The sequence below is a fragment of the Chrysemys picta genome, chromosome 16, assembly GCF_011386835.1.
Source record: "Chrysemys picta bellii isolate R12L10 chromosome 16, ASM1138683v2, whole genome shotgun sequence".
Lineage (NCBI taxonomy): Eukaryota > Metazoa > Chordata > Testudines > Emydidae > Chrysemys > Chrysemys picta.
This window is the reverse complement of record NC_088806.1, coordinates 4,788,173-4,811,638: the sequence shown is the minus strand read 5'-3', so window position 1 is coordinate 4,811,638 and position 23,466 is coordinate 4,788,173. Positions and strand designations below refer to the sequence as shown.

General features: G+C 43.8%; 1 protein-coding gene and 1 long non-coding RNA gene across 16 annotated transcripts in view; one reads left to right on the top strand and one right to left on the bottom strand.

Moving 5' to 3' along the window:
- Positions 1-22,482, top strand: part of LOC101933774 (zinc finger protein 34-like) — a 28,897-nt gene extending 6,415 nt beyond the window's left edge. For 4 of the 15 annotated variants that reach the window (XM_065570059.1, XM_065570060.1, XM_065570061.1 and 1 more), the window contains 5 exons: positions 8,135-8,351; positions 11,005-11,079; positions 13,848-13,974; positions 18,368-18,481; positions 19,345-22,482. In XM_065570059.1, coding sequence (XP_065426131.1) covers positions 11,056-11,079; positions 13,848-13,974; positions 18,368-18,481; positions 19,345-20,129 — 1,050 coding nt within the window. In that variant the 5' untranslated portion in view covers positions 8,135-8,351; positions 11,005-11,055 and the 3' untranslated portion in view covers positions 20,130-22,482. Of the gene's footprint in view, positions 1-8,134; positions 8,352-11,004; positions 13,625-13,847; positions 13,975-18,367; positions 18,482-19,344 lie in introns of all 15 variants that reach the window. The other 11 variants (XR_010593182.1, XR_010593183.1, XM_065570062.1 and 8 more) reach the window with 8 other exon arrangements.
- LOC135975981 (uncharacterized) lies at positions 14,156-18,368 on the bottom strand. Its single transcript, XR_010593211.1, has 2 exons — positions 17,152-18,368; positions 14,156-15,203 (listed from the first exon to the last, which is right to left on the bottom strand). It is a non-coding gene; the product is annotated as an uncharacterized LOC135975981 (long non-coding RNA).
- Positions 22,483-23,466: the final 984 nt, after the last annotated feature.

Here is a 23,466-nt window from a genome sequence, read left to right as displayed (position 1 = left end):
CATCACACTGGCAGCTCATAATTATCCTGTGATCAACCAATACACACACGTCTTTCTCCTCCTCTGTCACTTCCAACTGATAAGTCCCCAGCTCATTGCAAAAATTCTTGTTGTTTGTCCCTAAGTGCATAACTTTGCACTATTAATTTTCATCTCATTTCTAATACTCTAGCTCTCAAGGTCATGCAGATCTTCTTGGATGATATTCCTGACCTCCTCCATGTTGGCAATCCTTCCCAACTTTGTGTCCCACTCCCACTTTTTGTGCCAAGGTCCTTAATAAAACTGTTGAATAAGATCGGTCCCAAGACTGATCTCTGAAGAACTCCACTAATAACCTCCCTCCAGCCTGACAACTCGCTGTTCAGTATGACCCCTTGTAGTCTCCCCTGTAACCAATTCGTTATCAACCTTTCAGTTCTCATATTAATCCCCATCTTCTCCAATTTAATGAATAGTTTCCCATATGGAACTGTATCAAATGCCTTACTGACATCCAGATAGATGAGAGCTACTGCATTTCCTTTGTCCAAAAAATTAGTTACCTTCTCACAGAAGGAGAACAGATTTCCTTGGCATGATCTATCTTTTGTAACACCATGTTTTATTTATTTATAGTGCTGAAGGCTGGAAGGAACTGTTAGCAATAGGCTGAGAATGGCCATGTGGAGGTTGGGGAGGGGATGGCAGATAGTGGGGAGGTGGCGGGTGTGTGTGTGTGGTGTTGGAGGTGTATCTGGGATTTTGTTTTGTAGGAGTCCATGTCTCTGCTCCCTGTGGCCCTGGTGCATTCCGTACCAAAGCAGCACGTCAGCAGAGCAGACACACACCCCATAGCTCCATCTGGAACACGCAGCATTCCCTGCCAGATGGGATGGGTGATTTTTCAGGGACCCAGCTTGATATGCGTGGCTGGGGTGGATTCACTTGGATGAGGGTCTGGGGCTCTGATAGTTTGCGATGTTCCTTTTTGCATAGTCAGTTCTTTCCCTTTATTGTTTTACCCCCACCTATGCCTGATGCCACTCTCTTCTTAACTTGTTTTGGTTATTTCAGTCTTAGTTTTTAAATGGGATCTAATAATTGCAAAGCTGAATGAAAGATAAAACAAACAGAACCGTTTGAATTTTGGCACATAGCTGGTAGAACTATACCTAGTGAAGGTCTGCTGTAATTACCTGGTTACCTATAGCATTTTCTGGTGGGGTGGATAAAGCAATGTCAAAGACCCAAAAGCACTTTTTAGGGCGAAAGGCTCATCAGCTGTTTGCTCTCTAGGAAGCATGTCACCAGCCAGGACTTGCAGTCTTTTAGGAGTGGTGCGCTGGATTGTATTTAGTAATCTCAAAATAGAAGACTGCTGGTTCACAATATCCAATGAAATCTTGCTAACAATTATACAAATAGACCCTAATGCAGAGGTGGGCAAACTACGGCCCCTCCCCTGTTGTTCCCTCTGCCCCTGCAGCCTCAGCACGCGCTGCGCTGCCGGCGCGAGGCTCTGTGCGGTGGGGCTTGGGAGCTCCTGGGGCAGCGCAGCTGAAGAGCCCGGCCTGAGACGGTGCTCTGAGCTGTGTGGTCGCGGCGGCGTGGCCCGGCTCCAGCCAGCGGTGCGGCTGAAGTGGTGCCAGCCACCTGTGCTCCGGGGAGGGGGGGTGGATAGAGGGCAGGGGAGTTTGGGGTGGTGGTCAGAGGGTGGGGAACGGGGGTTGAATGGGGGCAGGGATCCCGGGGGAGCAGTCAGGAAGGAGAGTGGGGGTTGATGGGGCAGCGGGGGGGCAGTCAGGGGGCAAGAAGCGGGGTGGTGGATGGGCCACACACCCCTCCTCTAACCAGCCCTCCATACAATTTCCAAAACCTGATGCGGCCCTCAGGCCAAAAAGTTTGCCCGCCCCTGCCCTAATGCTATTAAAACAACATGGTATTAATACTGATTCAAAACTCAACTCCTGCTCCAGTCCTGGCATGGTTTGCAGGTGTGCAGGGGCTGGGCCAGTCCGGACTAAAGCAGCAATTTAACCCTTTCTATGCTAGCGTGGGGTTTATATAGCCCTTCACAGGCACCCAGGCACAGGGAATGGCCACTTATCAGCCCCATGCCTGATGTGCTGGGGTGACTCACTGGCAGCATTGTCTTTGAGGGTGCTGCTCCCTCCTGCTCCCACTCCCTCCCCTTCCCCTTTACTGCCACCACAATGCCTGTCACCTTCACTTCCTAAGGGGTGACCCCCAAAAGGTGTGTTTTGTTATCCCTTTCCCTGCCGCCACCCTCCTCCCCCCAAGGATCCATTGTGCACCCTCCGTCACTCACTTCTGTCTCAGGAGATAAGGCAGGTCATGGGGTGCGGGTGATGCTTTCCTGGAGATCCATCATCACTGAAGGAGTTGCAGCCTTGACCCTCCTAGAAGGTTGCGAGGATACTGATGTGCACTGGAGGAAAACTGGGGCTTGGTGGAGTCCATAGAGAATTTGGCCCACACTGTGTCACTGTAAAGCCTGCTCTGCATTGCTGCAAATTGCTGCTGGTGGCTTTGTGCCCATAAGTCTCTGTAACGCCATCTTCAGTGACTCGAGGGCATGAGCACCAGCCTCAGGCAGACTGGTAAGAAGCAAGGCACAAACCCCAAATTGGTTGTGAGGTCTATATGTAGATTTCACCAACCAAATATGAAGTGTAAACGCTTCAGGCACTGTAACAGCATTAACATGGAATCACAGACAGTCCCCTTGGGTCATCCCATATATCTCACTATGGAGGTGAGCTCACCTTTGTGACAGATGGTCCCTTACACCAGGGGTTCTCAACCTTTTTCTTTCTGAGCCCCCTCCACCCCCACCTCTCCCCAAGATGCTATAAAAACTCCACGGCCCATGTGGACCACGATAACTGGTTTTCTGCATATAAAAGCCAGGGCTGGCGTTAGGGGGTAGGAAGCAGGGCAACTACCTGGGGCCCCATGCCCCATACATTGCTTAGGCTTTGGCTTCAGCCCAGGGTGGTGGGGCTCAGTGCGCCAGACTTCAGCCCCATGCACTGGGACTTCAGCTTTCTGCCCTGGGCCTCAGCGAGTCTAATGCTGGCCTTGCTTGGCAGCCCTGCTGAAACCTGCTCGTGGTCCCCAGTCCCCTGGTTGAGAACCACGGCCTTACACCTCGAATCACAGCAATGTTCAGGTTACTGCCAGTCCCAAAGGATCAGTCACTTACTTAGGTCAACTGAATCTCACAACAGAGACACGCTTGTAGCCAGTCCTGTAATAACCTGTATTATGATTTATTCAAAAGGAAACGAGAGTTGTTTACAAAGTTAAAGCAGGTAATCATATAGATGCAGATGAATTACAGTCTTAAATTTCAAAAGGTAATAGAAACTTCTATAATAAGCAAGCTCTACATATTCTTTAGGACTAACGCAGGCTAAGCAGCTGGGGATCTCTTGCTAATGCCTAGAAACTTTGCAGCATACAGATAATCAGTTCCCTCTGTGTGGGATTTTTTAATTCCCTTCCTGCCACATGCTCTGAGCTGCAAACTCAGCTAACGGGAAGTCAAGAGCACAACAACAGCCTTTTGTCTTCTTTAACATCCCATTGTCGTCAGACGCCACTGGTGTGGTGCTCTGCTCTGTTCAATGGTGATATCAGTCGGCTGCGTGCGTGTGTTCCCTCTGTGTGCTGCCCCAGCCCTGCAGATCGCTGACACAGCAGACCCCGAGAGAACCCCCAGTGACCACAGACTCCGATAAGGTACGAAGGCACCTGGCCAGGTTTATTGTCTAACGAAGCACAGTAATAGTTCCCCGCAGACTCTACAAGACATACTACGAATATGTGCCCCCTGACAATGGACCAGCTCAGTCAGTGGCGGGACTCTCCACTGCCCCCTAGGGGAGACAAAGACATCCACTCTGGGATGCATTCTTATACACAGGGACAAACAGGTGAGCAGGGCCTGACCTCTGGCTCACAGCCTAACTTTGCTTTATGTTAGCAATATCTTGACCATTACTTCAGTTCAGGCCTCATACCGGGCCTCTGATACCAAGGGTTTATGTCTCAGGGCCTCATCTTACTACATTCCCCCACTTTTTGTCTTTTTATGGGGAGGATGTTTACCCATCATCCCAGAAAAGCATAATGCGTGGACTGAAGATAACCCAGTGGGCTAAACACTGTTATGTGGTCACCACATTTTACCATCCATACACTCATGCCCCATCTGTCCTTAGTCTGCACATTCCCTCATACGACTGGTAGACATTTTATTATCCAATTATTTTTAGTCCCTTATGGTGGCCTGGGAATGTTAGGCCCAGGACCATGACTGAGGAATGTAGTATTATGATTGAGCCTTAGAGGCACTCCCAAATAATATATATGAATAATATGGATATGGCATATATATTTGTAGCGTATATGGGTATATATGTGTGGTATGTTTGTGTACATATGACACCACCTTATGTCCAAGCATAACCATGTTTTTCCAGTCTGGTGGTGTACTCTGACCCTTTTACTTTGGTGACACAGATAGAAACACACTCCTGTTAGGGCAATAGCAGTTATCACCTGTATCATCATTAGTAGTAGTCTGAGTGTTTTGAAATACTGGGATAGGCATTGTTATAGTGTGTTCCACAGTATTATGGATATGAGAAGTAAAACAGAAATTTGGAGTAGTGACACTACAAATGAGGCCTTTATATATATAAATGTCTTGTAATTAGTTACTACTCAGTACTGTGCATTCATGTTATGGGTCTCCCTTACTGCTGGTTGTCACCCTCTGGTAAGCTTTGCTGGGCAGGAAACAGGAACGGCTAGCTTCTCTGTTCCATGCATTGCCCCGTGACACATCAGTGGTTGACATAGATCCAGCTGTTTTTATGGATGTTGTTTTCCAGATAACTTACAGAATGGACAGTAACCAATTTATCAAATATTGCTGTGTCAGGATGTAGTATTGGTATCCAGACACTGAGCAAGATTGTTTTGAATAACACGTGTCTTAGTTAGGATGCAGTGTCAGTAACCCAAATTATGACGGGTACTAACACGGAATTTGTTTACCCAATTGTAGTTACTGTGTAACTTTACCAATTTGTTTTTTCCTTGCCGTCATGTTGTTTGTTGCCATTCATTTGTTGATTTTTTTACCTGTGTGTTGGTTAAACAGTTTAGCAAAGTTATGCACATTGTAAATGTTGTACAAAGATAATACAGTAGTACAGCAATAATACAGTTGTTTTTACCCAGTAACCAAGTTGAAATTAAATGACAGTTTATCCTGGTCCATCTAGTGGTTTTTAGCTGATTGTTAAATTAATTGTCCATATATGGTAGATAGAGGTGTATTTGACCAGTGTCTTATTTATAAAGCACTTCATTTTTCTTTTCTTGATGCTTGGGGGTTTCTTCACTGTATACAGATATCTTCTGGTGTCTTTGTTCTTAAGTTAGTTAATATAATAGTTTGTTTTTACATTTCTCTTGTTTTTAGTAACCCAAATTTAATACACAAATTAATTTAGTGTTTACAATGTAATAGGGAACAAGTCTTTTATACACAAGCTATACTTTTGCAATTGTTGTATAGACATTCATTTTCACTTGAGGTGCATTACTAATCTTTTATACTAAATGTAATGCTTAACGGTTAAAATAGAGGCTCACAATCTTCCATGAGAAGGTGTATTGCTTTCCCGCCCTTCTCTTTGTTTCAGCAAAAGAGTTAGAAAAATAGTTTTAACAAGCTTTTTAGAGTTGCGTTGCTTGTGACACCAACTCACTCTTGTTAACTGTTTAGAAGCACAAACTTTAACAACCACTGCTTCCCATTAACATAACATAAAAGAAAAGTGTATAAAATTAAACCAAAATAAATTTTAAATACAGGTCCATGCAAATGCTTTGTTATGTTTGGGAGCCAAAGGTGGAAACCTGTTGAAATTGTTTGGCTAGCTTGATGCATAATTTATTTTTAAACATTTTGCTATCACAGTCTTATAACTATATTTAAAAGTGCAAACAAGTTTATAAAAACCCAAACAAGAAATTGACATTTTGTTAATATTATCTATACCCTAATGTTGAGGTTTTCCCTTACATTTTTTTATAAAAAAAATAAAAAAACATAAAAAACAAAACAAAAGTGTGATTAATAAAAGAGAATTATTTTTGTTTGCAATTTCATTATTTGTTGAGGCAGAAATATATGTACATATATTTATAACTGAGACCTTGTTGAACTTTGGGGAAAAAAAATGGTATGAATAATATTATGATGGTTATACCCCAACCATAATATTAAAATAGTGTGGTACCACACATACATATATTTTTAAAAGAGTATGAAATTGACTTTTGTTGCAACAAAATAAAAATAATAAAAAATAATCACGTGACACACACAAAATACAACACTGGACAATGCACACGACATACAGGACAAGCTTATAATTAAAAACACATGGCACCAGAATTCTATTCATAACTATACAAAATAAGGCAAACAAAAACAAAAAATTAAAAGGGTTAAACATTTGAATAAACAAGTTATTACCTTATTGAAAACTTTTAACAAAAAATGATAAAAATATATTAATATTTGCCAAATTTATTGTATTAATTTGGTAACAAGGAATTTTGCATTACTTTATATTTAACATTATTTTAAAACTCTGCTATATGGAAATAAGAAAAGCCCATGTTCCAAATATTAGTGAGTGAACAGGATTAGAAGCAGAGTGTGCATTTGGGTTGCTTGGCAACCCCATCTTCAAGAAAATTAGGAATAATTTCAGCTGTTGCATTCCTGAAGGATTAAAATAATTAATGTACTGGATGTATTTAAAGTAAAGTTTTTACCTTGTTTTCTTTTTGTTTCTTGTTTTGTTCTGTTTTCAATTGCTTTATTTTTGGAGGTTTCTGTAAAAACTATAACTTTTAACTTTTAAACAAAGAGAGAGAGCCGAAGTGAGGAGAGGCAGGGGAAAGGGAAGGGGGTGAAGAGCAACCTAGGAAGGTAGCGAGACCTGAGCCAAGAGAGATTAACTAGGCAGCAGCAGCCAGTTTAGCAAACTGAGAAAGCATATAACGGAAAAAACGTAACCGGTATGTAAAAATACTTGAGAAAGGTGGTTGTATTTTTAGATATGTGCGCGGAGCGTGGTTCCGTGGGTCAAAGCAGTTGGGAACCTACACAGTTGGGAACTGTGCCCCTGGTTTTTATCCTGGCTCTGAGAAGAGAGTGGGGGTAGTTACCTGCTCTTGTAAAACCTGAATTTGTTCCCCCAGTGTCCGTTGCTTTTGTGTGCATGCCAAATGAATGGCAGGAGTGCCCTTTTTTGCTGCAATTAACTGTTTTGGGGCAACTCCACGTGTTAATGCATCAATTCTAAGTGTTTAACCCACTTAATTTCATTTTTTTACTTTGAAATTCTTTTTTATTCACTCCCCTGCGATCGAGTCACCGTTCCTGTCTCCTAATGTGCTCTGTGAACTGTTCCATTTTTTTCTTCATTCGATTTACCAATTCAGTGAAAGTATTGTGTGCTACTTTTTCCATCTGGGCACTTACTTGTCCTGTTCTGACAGGCACCAGTCTAGGTTTTACCAGAACCTGGCTTTTATCATAAGGTGGTGGTTGCACTGCAGTGGACCCAGTTTAATCTTTTAATTTTGCTAGGGCCACCTTTTTCCATTTCTGTCCCCATTCTTCAGGCACAGGGAGCTACCTGAAGCCTGCTGTTGACCACAAATATTTATAACAGGGGATGGCACATGTATTTTTTGTAGGTTCCTTGCAGCTGTTTCCAATGTTTTATTCTGTTTCCATGCTGGTTGTCTCTGGGCTGCTCCCCACCCTGCAAGGGGTTGTCCCAGGGCTGTGTAGCTTCTTTTGAGTCTTTTAACTCTTTCTTTGTTACTGATACTTGCCCTGCCAATTTTGTGTCGTGCTGTTTTAACCACTTATCAGCCATGGTTTACAATATTTTACATTTTAAGGCTACAGTCTCTGCCCCATTACAAATTACATTACATGTTTCTTCCCCATTATATTTTTTAAACTCTGTGGGGATTTGCAGGGAGGGGTTAAGGGGGTTCCCTAGCTCATGGTTTTCTGTCATGTTAGATCGCAATTTCTACAGCGGACAGCTCGCTTATTCACCAGATCAGCGGTCGGGGTCACCAGTGCCGTCAGATGCTACCAGTGTGGTGGTGCTCTGCTCTGTTCAATGTTGATATCAGTCGGCTGCGTGCGTGTGTTCCCTCTGTGTGCTGCCCTGGCTCTGACGATCGCTGACACAGCAGACCCTGGAGAACCCCCAGTGACCACAGACTCCGATAAGGTACGAAGGCACCCGGCCAGGTTTATTGTCAAATGAAGCACAATAATAGTTTCCCGCAGACTCGACAGGACGTACTATGAATATGTGCCCCTGACAATGGACCCGCTCAGTTAGTGGCTGGACTCTCCACTGCCCCCTAGGGGAGACAAAGACATCCACTCTGGGATGCATTCTTATACACAGGGACAAACAGGTTTCACGTCGTTGAACGCACTGAGGTACAGCCCCTCTATGTATTACGATGTTGCCTTTCTCATGGTGCAGATTGGTTCGAACAAATAAGTCTATTCATCATATTGTCTATCCGTCATATTGTCCTTTTATACTGTCTTTAGACTGGGTCTGCCTGTTCCTTGTTATCTGTGTGGGTGCCGTCCTGGTATACGTTCATCTTATTAGTACATGTGTATACGCTCTTGGCAACTTCTGTGAGCAGGGCCTGCCTCTGGCTCACAGCCTAACTGTGCTTTATGTTCACAATGTCTTGACCATTACTTCAGTTCAGGCTTCATACTGGGCCTCTGATACCAAGGGTTTATGTCTCAAGGACTCATCTTACTACACCCATAATAGTCTATCTGGTGTTGATGGACCTTTCCTGCCAGGCAGGGTATAATGCATTCTGTTGCCAATCAGCACTTCACATAGGTAAAGTGTCTCTCCTGTCTGGTGATTTACAGAACCACGGAGTCTCACAATGCAACTAGTCAGATATAACCCAGGCAGCAACTCACAAGTGCTTTTTTTTTTTTAATGGAGTTATCTTATCTCCTAGAACTTGAAGGAACCTTGAAAGGTCATTGAGTCCAGCCCCTTGCCTTCACTAGCAGGACCAAGTACTGATTTTGCCCCAGATCCGTAAGTGGCCCCCTGAAGGATTGAACTCTCAACCCTGGGTTTAGCAGGCTAATGCTCAAACCACTGAGCTATCCCTCCCCCCATTCAATAAAGTCTAAACACATTCTTATAATTCTAATACCTGTTTTAACAATCCTAACACAGGTGAGCCAGACTGATTCCAGCTATGCGTTTGTCCATGTTCAATTAAGACCTGGGGGCTTCTGCAAGAGCTAACACCTCGTCTGCGAGTGTCACAGGCAGGATGGGCAGGGATGGTGTCTCTAGCCTCTGTTTGCCAGAAGCTGGGAATGGGTGACGGGATGGATCACTTGATGATTACCTGTTCTGTTCATTCCCTCTGAAGCACCTGGCATTGGCCACTGAGCTAGATGGACCGTTGGTCTGCCGCAGTGGGCCGTTCTTATGTTCACAGTCTCTATCAGGAGTATCTACCCATTTGGACTCACTGGGGAGCCACAGAAAGAAACAAGGTGCTGAGGCAAGAAGGCCCAGTCTCTGAGCCCCCGGGGTCACACTTGCCAAAAGCTAAAACTAGGCCCAGCCCATGAAAGGGGGCACTTGCAGGAGAGACTGTATAAAGGCTGGAGCATCAAACAACTTTGTAAACCTGAGACAGCTGCCTTGGGGACAATGACAGGGAGAATCCCCCAAAGTGACTTCTTTGATTCTGCTCTTCTCTGGCCTTTGGTTCATAGAATCATAAAACTGGAAGAGACCTCGAGAGGTCATCTAGTCCAGTCCCCTGCACTCAAGGCAGGACTAAGTATTATCTAAACCATCCCTGACAGGTGTTTGTCCATCTTGCTCTTAAATATCCCTAATGATGGAGATTCCACAACCTCCCTAGGCAATTTATTCCAGTGCTTAACCACTCTGACAGTTAGGAAGTTTTTCCTAATGTCCAACCTAAACCACCCTTGCTGCAATTTAAGCCCATTACTTCTTGTCCTATCCTCAGAGGTTAAAAAGAACAATTTTTCTCCCTCCACGTAACAACCTTTTATGTACTTGAAAACTGTTATCTTGTCCCCTCTCAGTCTTCTTTTTTCCAGACTAAACAAACCTGATTTTTTCAATCTTCCCTCATAGGTCATGTTTTCTAGCCCTTCAATCATTTTTGTTGCTCTTCTTTGGACTTTCACCAATTTGTTCACCAATTTGTCTTTCCTGAAATGTGGCACCCAGAACTGGACACAATACTCCAGTTGAGGCCTAATCAGCATGGAGTAGAGCGGAAGAATTTCTTCTTGTGCCTTGCTTACAATCCTCCTGCTAATACGTCCCAGAATGACGTTTGCTTTTTTTGCCACAGTTTTACACTGTTGACTCATATTTAGCTTGTGATCCACTATGACCCCCAGATCCCTTTCCGCAGTACTCCTTCCTAGACAGTCATTTCCCATTTTGTATGTGTGCAACTGATTGTTCCTTCCTAAGTGGAGTACTTTGCATTTGTCCTTATTGAATTTCATCCTATCTACTTCAGACCATTTCTCCAGTTTGTCCGGATTATTTTCCAAAGCACTTGCAACCCTCCCAGCTTGGTATCGTCCGCAAACTTGATAAGGGTAACAGAGAGACTCTGTTACTAGGAGGTTTTCAGCATGTCTCAGAGGGTTACACCCTGGTGGGAGGGAGCTAGGCCTGTACTGGAATAAGGTCACTCTTTGCTTCACAGTGTGGCAGAACCTAGAATGTCCATTAGCAGGGAAAAATCCTGGGGGGAATCGGCATGTGGAATGGCCAAAAACCCCATCTGAATTCTCTCACGTTGCCCTTCTCGCCCTGGCAGGCTACAGAATAACATCCAGGTTTCACTCCAGACCCACCCAGGGGGAAGGAAATGGCTGCAATGGAGCTGGCTCAGGTAAGGGATTATCAGGGAGCTGGTGATGGGTTCTGCTTGGAGGAAGAGGAGTAAAGGAGAGGGGAGCTGCTGGAGGTGGTGGGAGGCAGGAAATATCTAGGGTGGAGAAAGGGAGGGGATAGGATGTGACAGACCTGCTGAGATATGTGTAATCTAGGGTGTGATGGATTGTCATCCCCGGGGTGCAGTCTGGGGGGCTTCTGGGGACCACTGTGTCCTCTAACCCTCAAGCTGGGCTGGCCCTTCTCACACTGCTTTGCTGGAGATTCAGCCAGCCTCTCCAGGCCCTGTTATCACCCAACACGACAGCAGCTGGTGCCATACACCTAAGCCACTCAAGGACAGATAGAAGACAATAGCCAATTTCCCAGCTCCCCAACCTTGCACACCTGCTGTAGTATAAATCCAGAATTATACCATCTTATAGTGCACAGGGATCTGTATAATGTAGGCTCATTAATATAGTTTGCCTTCCCCTCGATATGGGAAAGATATGCACAACAAGCTTGTGCGCTAACCAAGCTGAGATATTCCCCAGACACTTCACTCAAAATACACTGGTTAAGATAAAGCATAAAACAAGTTTATTAACTACAGAAAGATAGATTTTAAGTGATAGCAAACAGATCAAAGCAGATTACTTAGCAAATAACCAAAAACTCAAACTAAGCCTAACATACTAGATGGATAGAATTTGAATTAGCAATTTCTCACCCTAACTGATGATAGAAGCAGTCCACCAAGTTTCCATACACAAGCTAGAGATCCCTGTACCCTGGGACCAGCACTTCCCCCAGTTCAGTCTTTGTTCCTCAGGTGTTTCCAGAAGTTCTCTTGTGTGGGGAATGAGGCCAAGAGATGATGTCACACCCCACCTTATGTACCTTTTCTATATGGTGGGACTCCTTTGTTTCAAACTGAATTCCCAGTCCAGTTTGTGGAATAATACAGGTACCAAAATGGCGTTCAGTGTCATGTGGTCTGGTCACATGCCCTAGCATGCCCAACTGAGTGCTAAGCTCTTGCATGGTCCATTGTCTTTGTTGATGAGCCATCAGCGCTGTCTGGCTTCTTCATTGTTGTACCTGAAAGACTAGTTGTGGGTGTTACCCAGAGTAAGCACATTTGAAATACAGATACATAGTCAATATCCATAATTTCAGATACAAACGTGATCCACGCACACAAATAGGATAATCATATTGAGCAAATCATAACTTTTCCAGTGACACCACACATGATGTATCTGGCACAAAATGCATCATAATTATGTCCTAATAATATTATAATCATACCACTATGATGAATATGGGGTGTAGTGTCAGATAGGGCCTAATTTCAAGGCACAGGAGTTGGGACTGGAACTTCCCCTCATTGTGGAACAGGAAATAACCCTCCAGCCAGGGCTGGGAAAACTTCCCAGACTCGCAGTGCTGGAGCCTGAATCTGACACTTCATTAGTTACCACCACCCCCAATCTTTGTGGGAACTGCAAACTTTATCAGTGATGATTTTATATTCTCTTCTAGGTTATTGATAAGAATGTTAATAGCACAGGGCCAAGAACCAGTCCTTGCGGAACCTGCTAGAAATAAATCCACTCAACCATGGTTTCCCATTTACAATCAGTTTTTAATCTATTTAATGTATGCCATGTTTATTTTGTATCATTCTAGTTTTTTAGTCAAAATATTATGCTGAACCAAGTCGTATGCCTTACAGAAGTCTAGGTATATTACATCAATACTATTAGCTGCAACCAAACTTTTCATCTCCTCCAATATGGATATCCAGTTAGTTTGATAGGATCTATTTTCACTAAACCTTTGTTAATGGGTACTAATTATATTACCCTCCTTTAATTCTTTATTAATGAAATCCAGTATCGGCTGCTCCATTATCTTGCCCAGTATCGATGTCAGACTGACACTCTTGTAATTAGTTGGGTCATCTCTTTTACACTTTTTAGTATTGGTACAGCATTAGCTTTATTCCAGTCTTCTGGAATTTCCCCAGTGTTCCAAGTCCTAATTAAAATCAACATTAATAGTCCACCATGCTCCTCCACTAGGTCTTTTAAAAGTCTTGGATACAAGTTACCTGGACCCGCTGATTTAAACATGTCTAACTTTAATAGCTCATGAAGTCCTGTTGGAATGGAAAGTGTGTCGTTGTCAACATCTTATGATATGAGTACATCATCTGTTTTTCTCCAAATCCAGGAGAGAAATATTTATTGAAGACTTTTACCTCTTCTGTATTATTTTTGATAATTCTGCCATTTCTGTATAGTAATTTACCACTACCATTGTTAGGATTAATATACTTTTAAAAACTTTCTTCTTATTTTCATTGATTGGTCATTGATTTCTGATAGCTTCCCTTACCAATTTTCTACAGTACTGACCTTCTAACTTATATTCTTTACTATTGACTTCCCCTTTCTTCCATATATTTTATTTGGAGAGTGTTGGGATTCCTACCAGGGAGCCACCAGCAGGGTCCAGAGACAGCCTCATCTCCTATATCAAGCTCTGGCTAGTAGGTATGTGATAAATGTGAAGATCCTGCCTCCGTCTGTCAGCTGGGAGACACAAGTTTCTCTCTTTCTACCCTCTGATGCCTCCTGGCTGCTCGAAGCAAGGTGGGGTGGGACTCTGTTAACATGTGCCTCCCAAAGCTTCCATTTACTTAGTGCTGCTGTTCCATGAATAGTGGGGTTGTGACTGGGGCCGCAGGTACTGAGTGTTGGACTCTTGCTCTTTCAGGGGCCGGTGACTTTCGCGGAAGTGGCTGTGTATTTCACCAGGGAAGAGCGGGCTCTGCTGGACCTCACTCAGAGAGACCTCTACAGGGATGTCATGCAGGAGAACTATGAGACAGTAGTCTTGCTGGGTAAGGAGTCCTGTCCCCTCGGTTATTAGAATCTGTGGGGTCTCTAAAGAACCTGAGTAGTAATAACTTTATAGCTTTATTTGTCATACAAGTTTTGACAAGTTTCCTTGTCCCCCTTTATTTAGTTTATCTCCCAGCCACTAGAATAATATTTGGACATGTGCCTTTTTGGTGCCGTCAGTCATTTTAAAATTGCATTTAATGTATCCTTATTGGATACATTAATAACTAGAGCTTTCATGCCTTTTCCTCATTTTAAGAGGAAAATATGCCACCTGTAGAATTCTAAATTGAGTAAATAGGTTGATGACTGATGCATGGCTTGTGTGACAGTCAGATGAGCTCCTCTTTTGATAGGAGAGCATATAATGTTGCCATTCAGGACCCCCTGGGTGAAGGGAGAACAGAGCCATGGAAGGGGAGGAGAAGGGATGGAGTAGATAATTCTGGGGTGCCTGGACATGGGGAAGGTGTGTGCAGGCTAAGAGCTAAGAAGCAGCTGGGAGGGATGAGGTAGTGAGAGACGAGGAGGGAACACAAGAAGCTCCCAAAGTGCCGGGAGGTGGTGATGGCTGAGAGTAGTGGGAAGGTGGGGAAGGGAGTGTGGAGGAAGGGCAGCCAGGAAGTGGGCTGGGTGGGTCAGTGGGAGGGAGAGGAGGTTTGGGGATCTAGAGCTGTGGGAGATCCCAGACCTTTAATCCCGAATCCCTGCCCAAGCCTTGTTGCTTTAGAGCCTACACTCCAGTTTTATTTCTGTTCAGTTCCACTTCATTAAACATTTTTTCCTCAAATGTTATTTTAACTCTTGACCTCCCTCTCCCACTCATTACCCCCCTCCCAATATAACCTCCCCATCCTTATGCACAGCGACCCCGGCCACCGATCTTGAGTCCTTGCTGCATTCCTACCTCCCATAGCAGGGCCACTACCTAGGCACAAATGAGCACAAATGTATTAGGGGTACAACTTGCCCTTATACATGGCTACTCAGTTAACTGAGAAAATGAAATTTAGTGAAACACACAGAAACTTGATTTAATACAGACCGTTATAATTTAAATCACAGGCAAGGATCAATACACATAATGATTAGACTAAGATAAGTATAGTAAAGAGGGTCTTGCACTGTGCATACTTACAAGTGATGGACACCATTGGAAACAAAGATCAAGGGACAAGGGAGCCCATCAGAAGGGAGGTCCTGCTTCAGTTTACACTGTCTCGGGGACCTGACAAAATGAAAAAATGGTAACTAGGAGAGGTATTTTATCCGCTTCCTTAGGGTAATAGGATGGCTATATACCATATCTGCTCCTTTACTCTGATTACAATAATATCAATAGCTGCCCCAACCCATATGTGGCCTTTGGGAAGTCCATAATTAAGCATCAAGCATTAATACTAATGATTTACATCACTTATTTATTAATAATTCCAATATATGAATGTGATCCAACTGCTGAGATACTGCATAGCAACCTAATTGCTAAAGCCCGCCCCAAACTTCCTTCTTTCAGAACCCTGTGGCGTATTGCACCTGTTTGTGGTTCCTCGTTAGTCTCTCAAAATCAGCGTGCAAAATATCTGACCTGGGATTCTCTCCTTAGACCTATTCACGTAAATTCCAGACTTCAGCATAACTACTCCCACAAAGCATCAACCTAATATAAGGCCCTTAACTGTAGCAAACTTAATAACCCATTTATTTATGTTCACCTCCTTGCCCCTCCATGCACATTCCAAGCTAATAAGCAATACTCTGATAATGACATTTTACCTCTAGTGAATATAAAATTGCCCACAAGACATGAGACTAGGTCATAAAATCAGATCAGGGTCAACAGGAGTGAGAGTTTGGAAAGAGTCTTTTCCCCCCCCTCTCCCCATCTGCAGCAGCCACAATCTGTCTTCCCTCCAGGCTCCTTGGATCTTTGAGCCTGTCCCTCCTGAGGTTGCGTGGCCCAGTTCTTGTTTCTTACATTCTCCTTTTCCGGAAGAGTTAGAGGCTGTTGCTCCTGAATTTTTAGTGTTTAATTCCCCAGCCTTCTCCACACACTGGGGGGAGTTTAATTCTCCCTCCCATTACACCTGAGTCAGTAGATTTCCTAATTCCCCAAAATGTGCTTTTGCGATGTCACAGTTTTGGGTTAGCTAAGCCTTTGACCTGCCTCCATGGTCTGCTCAAGGAATGCCCTGTCAGGTATCAGGTCTCTAGCCAGCACCTCTCTATGGGTAGGGACCCACATGTCTCTCCTTTTTGACCAGGGTTTGAGGATTGCAGCTTGTCTTCCACTGTGTTCACTGAACTAACATCCAGTTCCTGTGCTTTGCTTTCTCTCCAAGGGCTGTGAGCAGTGTGTGTGTGTGTGTGATATAGAGGTGGGAATTTTGGTGATACTCTTATGATGTCAATACACACCTCAGTTTCCCTCTGTGATTGGTATTGCTATGATTAGAAAGAGCAGGAGACATGAGGTGTTTTGTCATGGAGCTGTCATGGGGTGATATGAATGGGTCATTAAGGACTGGCTGGGACCAACCTACATCAGTGGAATACCCGACAGAGACAAGGGAATAATTGTTCCATGGGAGCATCTCAGCTTGGCTGAGTGAAGCATACATGGACTCGTTATGTTTTTGGGAGCAGGAAGAACTGGGCTCGCAGATGCAGGGAGCTCTACTGGAGCGAAGACAAATGGACAGGCAAAGTGAAAGGAAACTAAACTGTTTGCTACAGCAGAATGGCTCAAGAGCATTGCCCAGTATGGAATACATTGTCTTCTTTGCTTCTCTGTCCTAATCTAAGGAATTTCCAATGCTGTGTTTCAATTGACTAATAAACCCTGCTGTGTTTTAAAAGTCTGCCCAGTGTCACAGCAAAAACTTACTCCGTGCATTGAATGAGGAACAGTCTCTGAAGAGGAGTGTCGTTCAGCTGGACCTGCTGGCAGAGCTCACAGGTTGAAATAGGAGTGTTGAAGCCAGAGGCTTCCCAAGGACTGTTTAAAAGCTCAGGCATTGCACAGATCCTATGGATCCATGACAGTGTGTCTGATGGGGAAAGGATATAAAACAAGAAAAGGATCTAAATGTGTATTTACCATGGCCCCCTCATCAGTCCTCGTGGGAATCCCTGATCAGTTCCCAAGTGTATTAAAACTTTCCTTAAAGGCTTACCGCTTAGTTATCAGGTCATGTCGGTTTTGTTAGAGGGCCTCCTGCTTCCCTGGTTCTTGTCACGCAGACAGCAAGCAGCAAAAGACCAGAAGTCTGAAGTGCAGATAATGCAATGTTTATTGAGGTTAGTTTCCAAGCAAGCATACTCCAAAGACCTTCGCACCATTCGGGCTTATATCTATACTCCGATAGAGTCTGTTCCCCAGCGTTCCCTTCCCAGCTCTGATGCTCCAGAGCCTTGTTCCCCCTTCCCTGTTCCTGTTCCCCCCCACCCCTTAAAAAACATGATTCCAGTTTCTCTTCCCCCTCTATTTTATATAGTAATATTCTCAGCTATACCTTAACTGAAATTTAAACTAACCAATCCTAACATATTGTAACATAATTCTCTAACCAATTATATCCCACTACCCTAATTAACTTACATCTAGGAAAATTAATTATACAGCAGACAGAAAAAATTAGAGAACTAGACAGATTAACAATAGAAAAAATGGTGGCCATAAAGATAAAACAATACAGAAATGAGAGTTTCAAAACCACAACCATTGATAAGTGATTTCTTGCTAGACAGAGTGCTATCAAACTAAGTTTTCTTTAACCATCTTAAGATCTGTTTCTTTATCTGGTGGTGATGGGCACTATCAGTACAGGATCATCTTTCTAACAACCCAATACCACCTTATTTCAGTGTGACTGGTTTGGGATGTGTGCTTATGGCTGCCCCTGCTGCTTAGCCAAAGGCCTTAGCCTACGAACAAGGCCTCAGACTATCCTAGTGAGAGAAGGCCCATACACAGGCAGACTGTGATTTTGATTCTTTGTTTTTATACCCCTGTAACTAGCTAAGTGATTAAAAATACACCTAAGTTCTTAAAGTATAGGCTTTACAGGCAGGCCTGAATATCTATATTCTAACAGTGGGTTTTACCCCTTCCCCCATTCTGTGTCTGTCTTGTCTATTTAGATTGTAAATTCTTCAGGGCATGGGCCATCTACTCTTCTGTGTTTGTACTTTGCCTAGCACAATGGGTCTTAGGCACTAAGGTAATGAATATGATTTATAATAACAACTCTCCTGCCACTTTGAGACAAGGAAGCTGGTCTTCAGATGTTACTGACTAAAAATGAGCTGGGGGTAAAACCATTCAATATTCTTTGTGACAAGTATCCCACAAATTCCACTGCTCTCCCTTGTTTTCTTTGCCTTGAGTAGGGTTTCCAGTTTCCAAACCTGATGTGATCTCGCAGCTGGAACGAGGGGAAGAGCCGTGGGTCCCAGACCTCCAGGACTCTGAGAAAGAAGTGCTCCCGAGGGCTGCCTGCACAGGTGAGGAATTGGTTAAACCAGGGGTCGGCAACCTTTCAGAAGTGGTGTGCCGAGTCTTCATTTATTTACCCTAATTTAAGGTTTCGCGTGCCAGTAATACATTTTAACATTTTTAGAAGGCTTCTTTCTATAAGTCTATAATATATAACTAAACTATTGTATGTAAAGTAAATAAGGTTTTTAAAATGTTTAAGAAGCTTCATTTAAAATTAAATTAAAATTCAGAGTCCCCCGGACCGGTGGCCAGGACCCAGGCAGCGTGAGTGCCACTGAAAATCAGGTTTCAGAGTAGCAGCCGTGTTAGTCTGTATCCGCAAAAAGAACAGGAGTACTTGTGGCACCTTAGAGACTAACAAATTTATTAGAGCATAAGCCTTCGTGGGCTACAGCCGAAGAAGTGGATTGTAGCCCACGAAAGCTTATGCTCTAATAAATTTGTTAGTCTCTAAGGTGCCACAAGTACTCCTGTTCTTTTTACTGAAAATCAGCTCTCACGTGTGCCATAGGTTGCTTACCCCTGGGTTAAACCAACTCAAAAATGCAGGAAACATTTGGGATGCCCTACAAAGACCTTGTGAGCTGTCCAAGTTCAGGATTGTTCCCTGCAGATATGGAATCATTAGGCAGATGTCACTCATGGCTTCCCACCTATCCTGACTGAAAACTGGCAGCAGGTCCTTCCCCAATCTCACTTTCCCCTGAGTGTTCTGGTGAGATGCGGACCAAAACTGATCCCTTCCTCTTCTGGGGAAGGGTTTGGGGAAAATCAGCTCCTGATAGGTTTGATCTCTCCCACACATCTTTTGGTTTGTTCATCCCTTTTTCAATTCCTGTCTCTGAGATTTCCTTTCTCTCCGGCACAGAGAGTGACCTATGTCTGGATTCTCTCTGTCTCCCCTCAGGTGTTGGGATGGTGAGTGAGAATGAGGAGAATCCCCAGCAGGAAGATGCTGAGCAAGTAGAACCACATGGGACGTTATCAGGAAGATCCAAAGGGAATGTTTCCTGGAGTTGTGCACTCCCAGAAAAAGCAAAAGCCTGTGAGACTGAGCAGATGCCAGAGGAAAACTTGAGGAGCCACTCAGACCTTATTACACGCGAGAAAATCAACTTGGAAGAGACATGCTACACATGCCATGAGTGTGGGAAAAGCTTCAGTGGGAGCTCAGACCTTTTCACACATCAGAGAATCCACAGAGGAGAGAGACCATACACGTGTTCTGAGTGCGGGAAAAGCTTCAATCAGAGCTATACCCTTATCAGACATTGGAGAACCCACACTGGAGAGAAACCCTACACGTGTTCTGAGTGTGGGAAAAGCTTCAATCAGAGCTCAAACCTTATCAGACATAGGAAAATCCACACAGGTGAGAAACCTTATGGGTGCTCTGTGTGTGGGAAACGCTTCATTGATAGTTCAGCCCTCATCTCACATCAGAAAATCCACACAGGAGAGACGCCCTACACATGTTCTGAGTGTGGGAAAAGTTTCAATAATAGCTCTGACCTCATCAAACATCGTAGAATCCACACAGGAGAGAAACCCTATATGTGTTCTGAGTGCAGGAAAAGCTTCAATCAGAGCTCAATCCTTATTAGACATCAGAAGATCCACATGAGAGAGAACTGTAATAAATGCCTTGACTAGGGCTGGCCAAAGATTTTTCTTTTAAAAAAAAATCACATTTGCTAATTCCCAGAGTGATCTTTGCACCATCTTCACCGTGGTCTCTCAGCTCCCCCAGATAAGTTGCCTGCTTCTGCCTTTTGCAGCTCACCTTCTTTGGGGTCCGTCCTGTGATCTTTTCTATCAACTCCTTTCCTTTTGAGTCATAGGAGTGTGCGTCCCTCCAGCCAGGAATGTTCATCAGCTCCAGGTGGGAGACAGAGGTTTGATCCCAACAAGCTACACTGAGGCAAAAACTACCTGTGCCTTACATCCACTAGGACTGTACATGGCATTGGCTGCTCGAGTTAGTGATCTTGGTGTAAAAAGACAATTATAGTTGTAGTGCAGATGCAGCCCATGTGCAGTGGTTGGCATTAGCTTTCCCCTTGACCTGACCTAAACTCCATCACTTTTCCTAGTCTAAACAAACCCTGAGCATCACGGTTATACTGTTCCCCCAGTTCAAAGCAATTGTTAGTCATCAGGTTCCCCCTTCGGGAACAAATTGTTTCATTCCCAGTTGCTCTGATGTTGCTTCAGGTTGTGCTGGAGAGCAGATATTTTTACTACCATTTTCCTCACTTAAAATATATTGAACTATAACAAAAAGCAGGAACAGGGCAGGGATAGGGAAAAATGTCATTTCACCCTCTGTAACAGAAGAAGATAGGGTAAATCAGAGGGATTCCCTTATTCCTCATCACCATCGCAATCCCTCTCTTGTTCAGTTGGTTAGGTCAATATTATTTCTAAAGGGTGGGGAAGAGGATTCCCTAGTGAATGACTTGGAACTAAGCAAAATACCCATGCATTGGGCTCCCAAAGCAGTTGTGGCATGGGCTCTACAGGAGGTCACCCCTGAAGATATCTCCTTCCTAATCAGGTGCATGTTGCCTATTATTTGGGAAATGCAATCCCTATCTAGGTAGAGATGGGGAAAATGGAACTGACATTTCTGTTCAGCTCACCCCTGGGAGATGCTGCTGCAAATGTATAGAAAATGAAATCCGTGTTGAGTGTGATATAGCTGCAGAAAGAAACCTATTTTTAATAGATACCTGACATTTGGTGTTTTACAGGGAATCTAAGCCGCACCTGAATTTAGTCCCTAATTTAAACCTGTGCCACCAGATTAAAGAAATAAAAGGGCATTTTGGGGGGAGTTATACCTCACTATCGCTACTGATATGTTGTGTGGTTGGTGAAGAATTCTACGCCAGGGAAGTGTAAAATTACTCCAAGTAAGGTCAAAGATTTGACAAGAAGTCAGGTAGAAATTGCAGGTACGAGTGGTTGATTTTCACCCCAGAGATGGAAGTTATGGTGACCTGTGGCCCAGGTAAACTATTTTTAGAACGCTGCTCACTAGTTAAGTGGCATTGATCACGCTCCTAAAGGATGCCATGATTAAATTGGGAACAACTGTCTCTTTCAGCTGATTCCTTCAGAGCCATTCCATGCCTATGGGTCCCAGTCTGGCTGTCTTGTTGGGCAAGAAGCACTTCCATGCTGGGCAAATGATTTATAGCCAATGAGGGAATGTATCAGATTCCAAGTTCAGACTGCAGGATATATGAATATTGAGTCCAACGTCTGTGGTTTGGTCTCTTAGTTTACCCTTGAATCTAATGCATTTGTATCACTTCTCCACCTCTTGCTACTTTGAAAGATTAGAAAGTGTGAAAAAGAAGCACAGGTGGTTTTTCTCATGATGCAGCCTTCCCACATAGTGAGAGACCCCTTCCACCCACACTTCTGGGAGAAGACCCAGGGAGAAATGAACTCACAGAAATGGAAGGCTTCTAGGTTATTGTAGAATGTGACTTCACACAAAGCTCACGGGATGGAAATGGGAATTAAGAGAAAACTGCCCTATAGGTTTATATTTTGTAAGAGTTGAATAAATTGTTACCAGCAACAATGAAATTAAACATGAAGTTAATTAGTGTAAGAGGCTGATTCTGTGATGACTTTCAGTGTTACAATATGATTCAGGTTTTCTTCTAGTTCTCTCCCTGCCCCCTCCTACTATATCGGAAATGGTGGTTAATCCTGAAATTAAAACCTCACTCCAAAGGAATTAGAGTGGGGGAATATGTGAGAGAAATAGCATGTACGAGAAGAGAGACCCAGTATGGACTGTAATTATTTCTATTTCTAATGGAATTTATTTTGATACATTTTAAAATAAATCTTCTGTTAGGAGGAAAATTACTTGAGACAAGATGTGTAACCTTTTACCCATTCCCCACAGTGCTGATGTGTTTTTGTTTGTTTGTTTCTCTCTCCTCCAGTGGTTGCTTTTTAATAAAAGAATAGTTTTGGTTTGAAAGCAGTCTTTATTCCATTACCTGAAAGCAAACAGATCCCTACGAAGCAACAGGAAATTTTCTTAACCCTTCATAGTGCAGTGTCTGCACCAATCACAGTCCCCTCCTAGCATTAGTACACTGCACTGCTGTACAGAGCAATAAATTAGTGGCTTGCAGCTTCAAATTGCCGCCTCAAGGTATCCGTGATCCATATGGCCCCGCACTCTCCCCCTCTAATAGCCCTGGTCTCTGGCTGTTCAAATTCAGCCTCCTGGTGCTGAGCCTCAGTGGTCCAGCCCTGAGTGAAGCTTCCTCGTGGTGCTTAAAATAGAATCATAGACTTTAAGGTCAGAAGAGACCATTATGATCATGTCGTCTGACCTCCTGCATGACGCAGGGAATCTCACCCACCCACTCCTGAATCAGACCTGTGTCTGAGCCATTGAAGTCCTCAAATCATGGTTTAAAGACTTCAAGATGCAGAGAATCTCCAGCAACTGACCCGTGCCCCACGCTGCAGAGGAAGGCGAAAAACCTCCAGGGCCTCTGCCAATCTGCCCTGGAGGAAAATTCCTTCCCGACCCCAAATATAGTGATCAGCTAAACCCTGAGCATGTGGGCAAGATTCACCAGCCAGACTCCCAGAAAAGAATTCTCTGTAGTAACTCAGATCCCACCCCATCTAACATCCCATCACAAGCCATTGGGCATATTTACTGCTACTAGTCAAAGACCAATTAATTGCCAAATTTAGGCTATCCCATTATACCATCCCCTCCATAAACTAATCAAGCTTAGTCTTGAAGCTGGATAGGTCTTTTGCCCCCACTGCTCCCCTTGGAAGGCTGTTCCAGAACTTCACTCCTCTGATGGTTTGCTGTAAATCCTTGGAGCTCAATGTGCTTGATTTCCTTGTTCCTAGGTGCACCAGCGTGAGTTTTTTCCTTCCTGCTTGGACACTGATGCTCGCTAGAGCTAGGGCTTTGGTCCAGCTGGTTCAACAG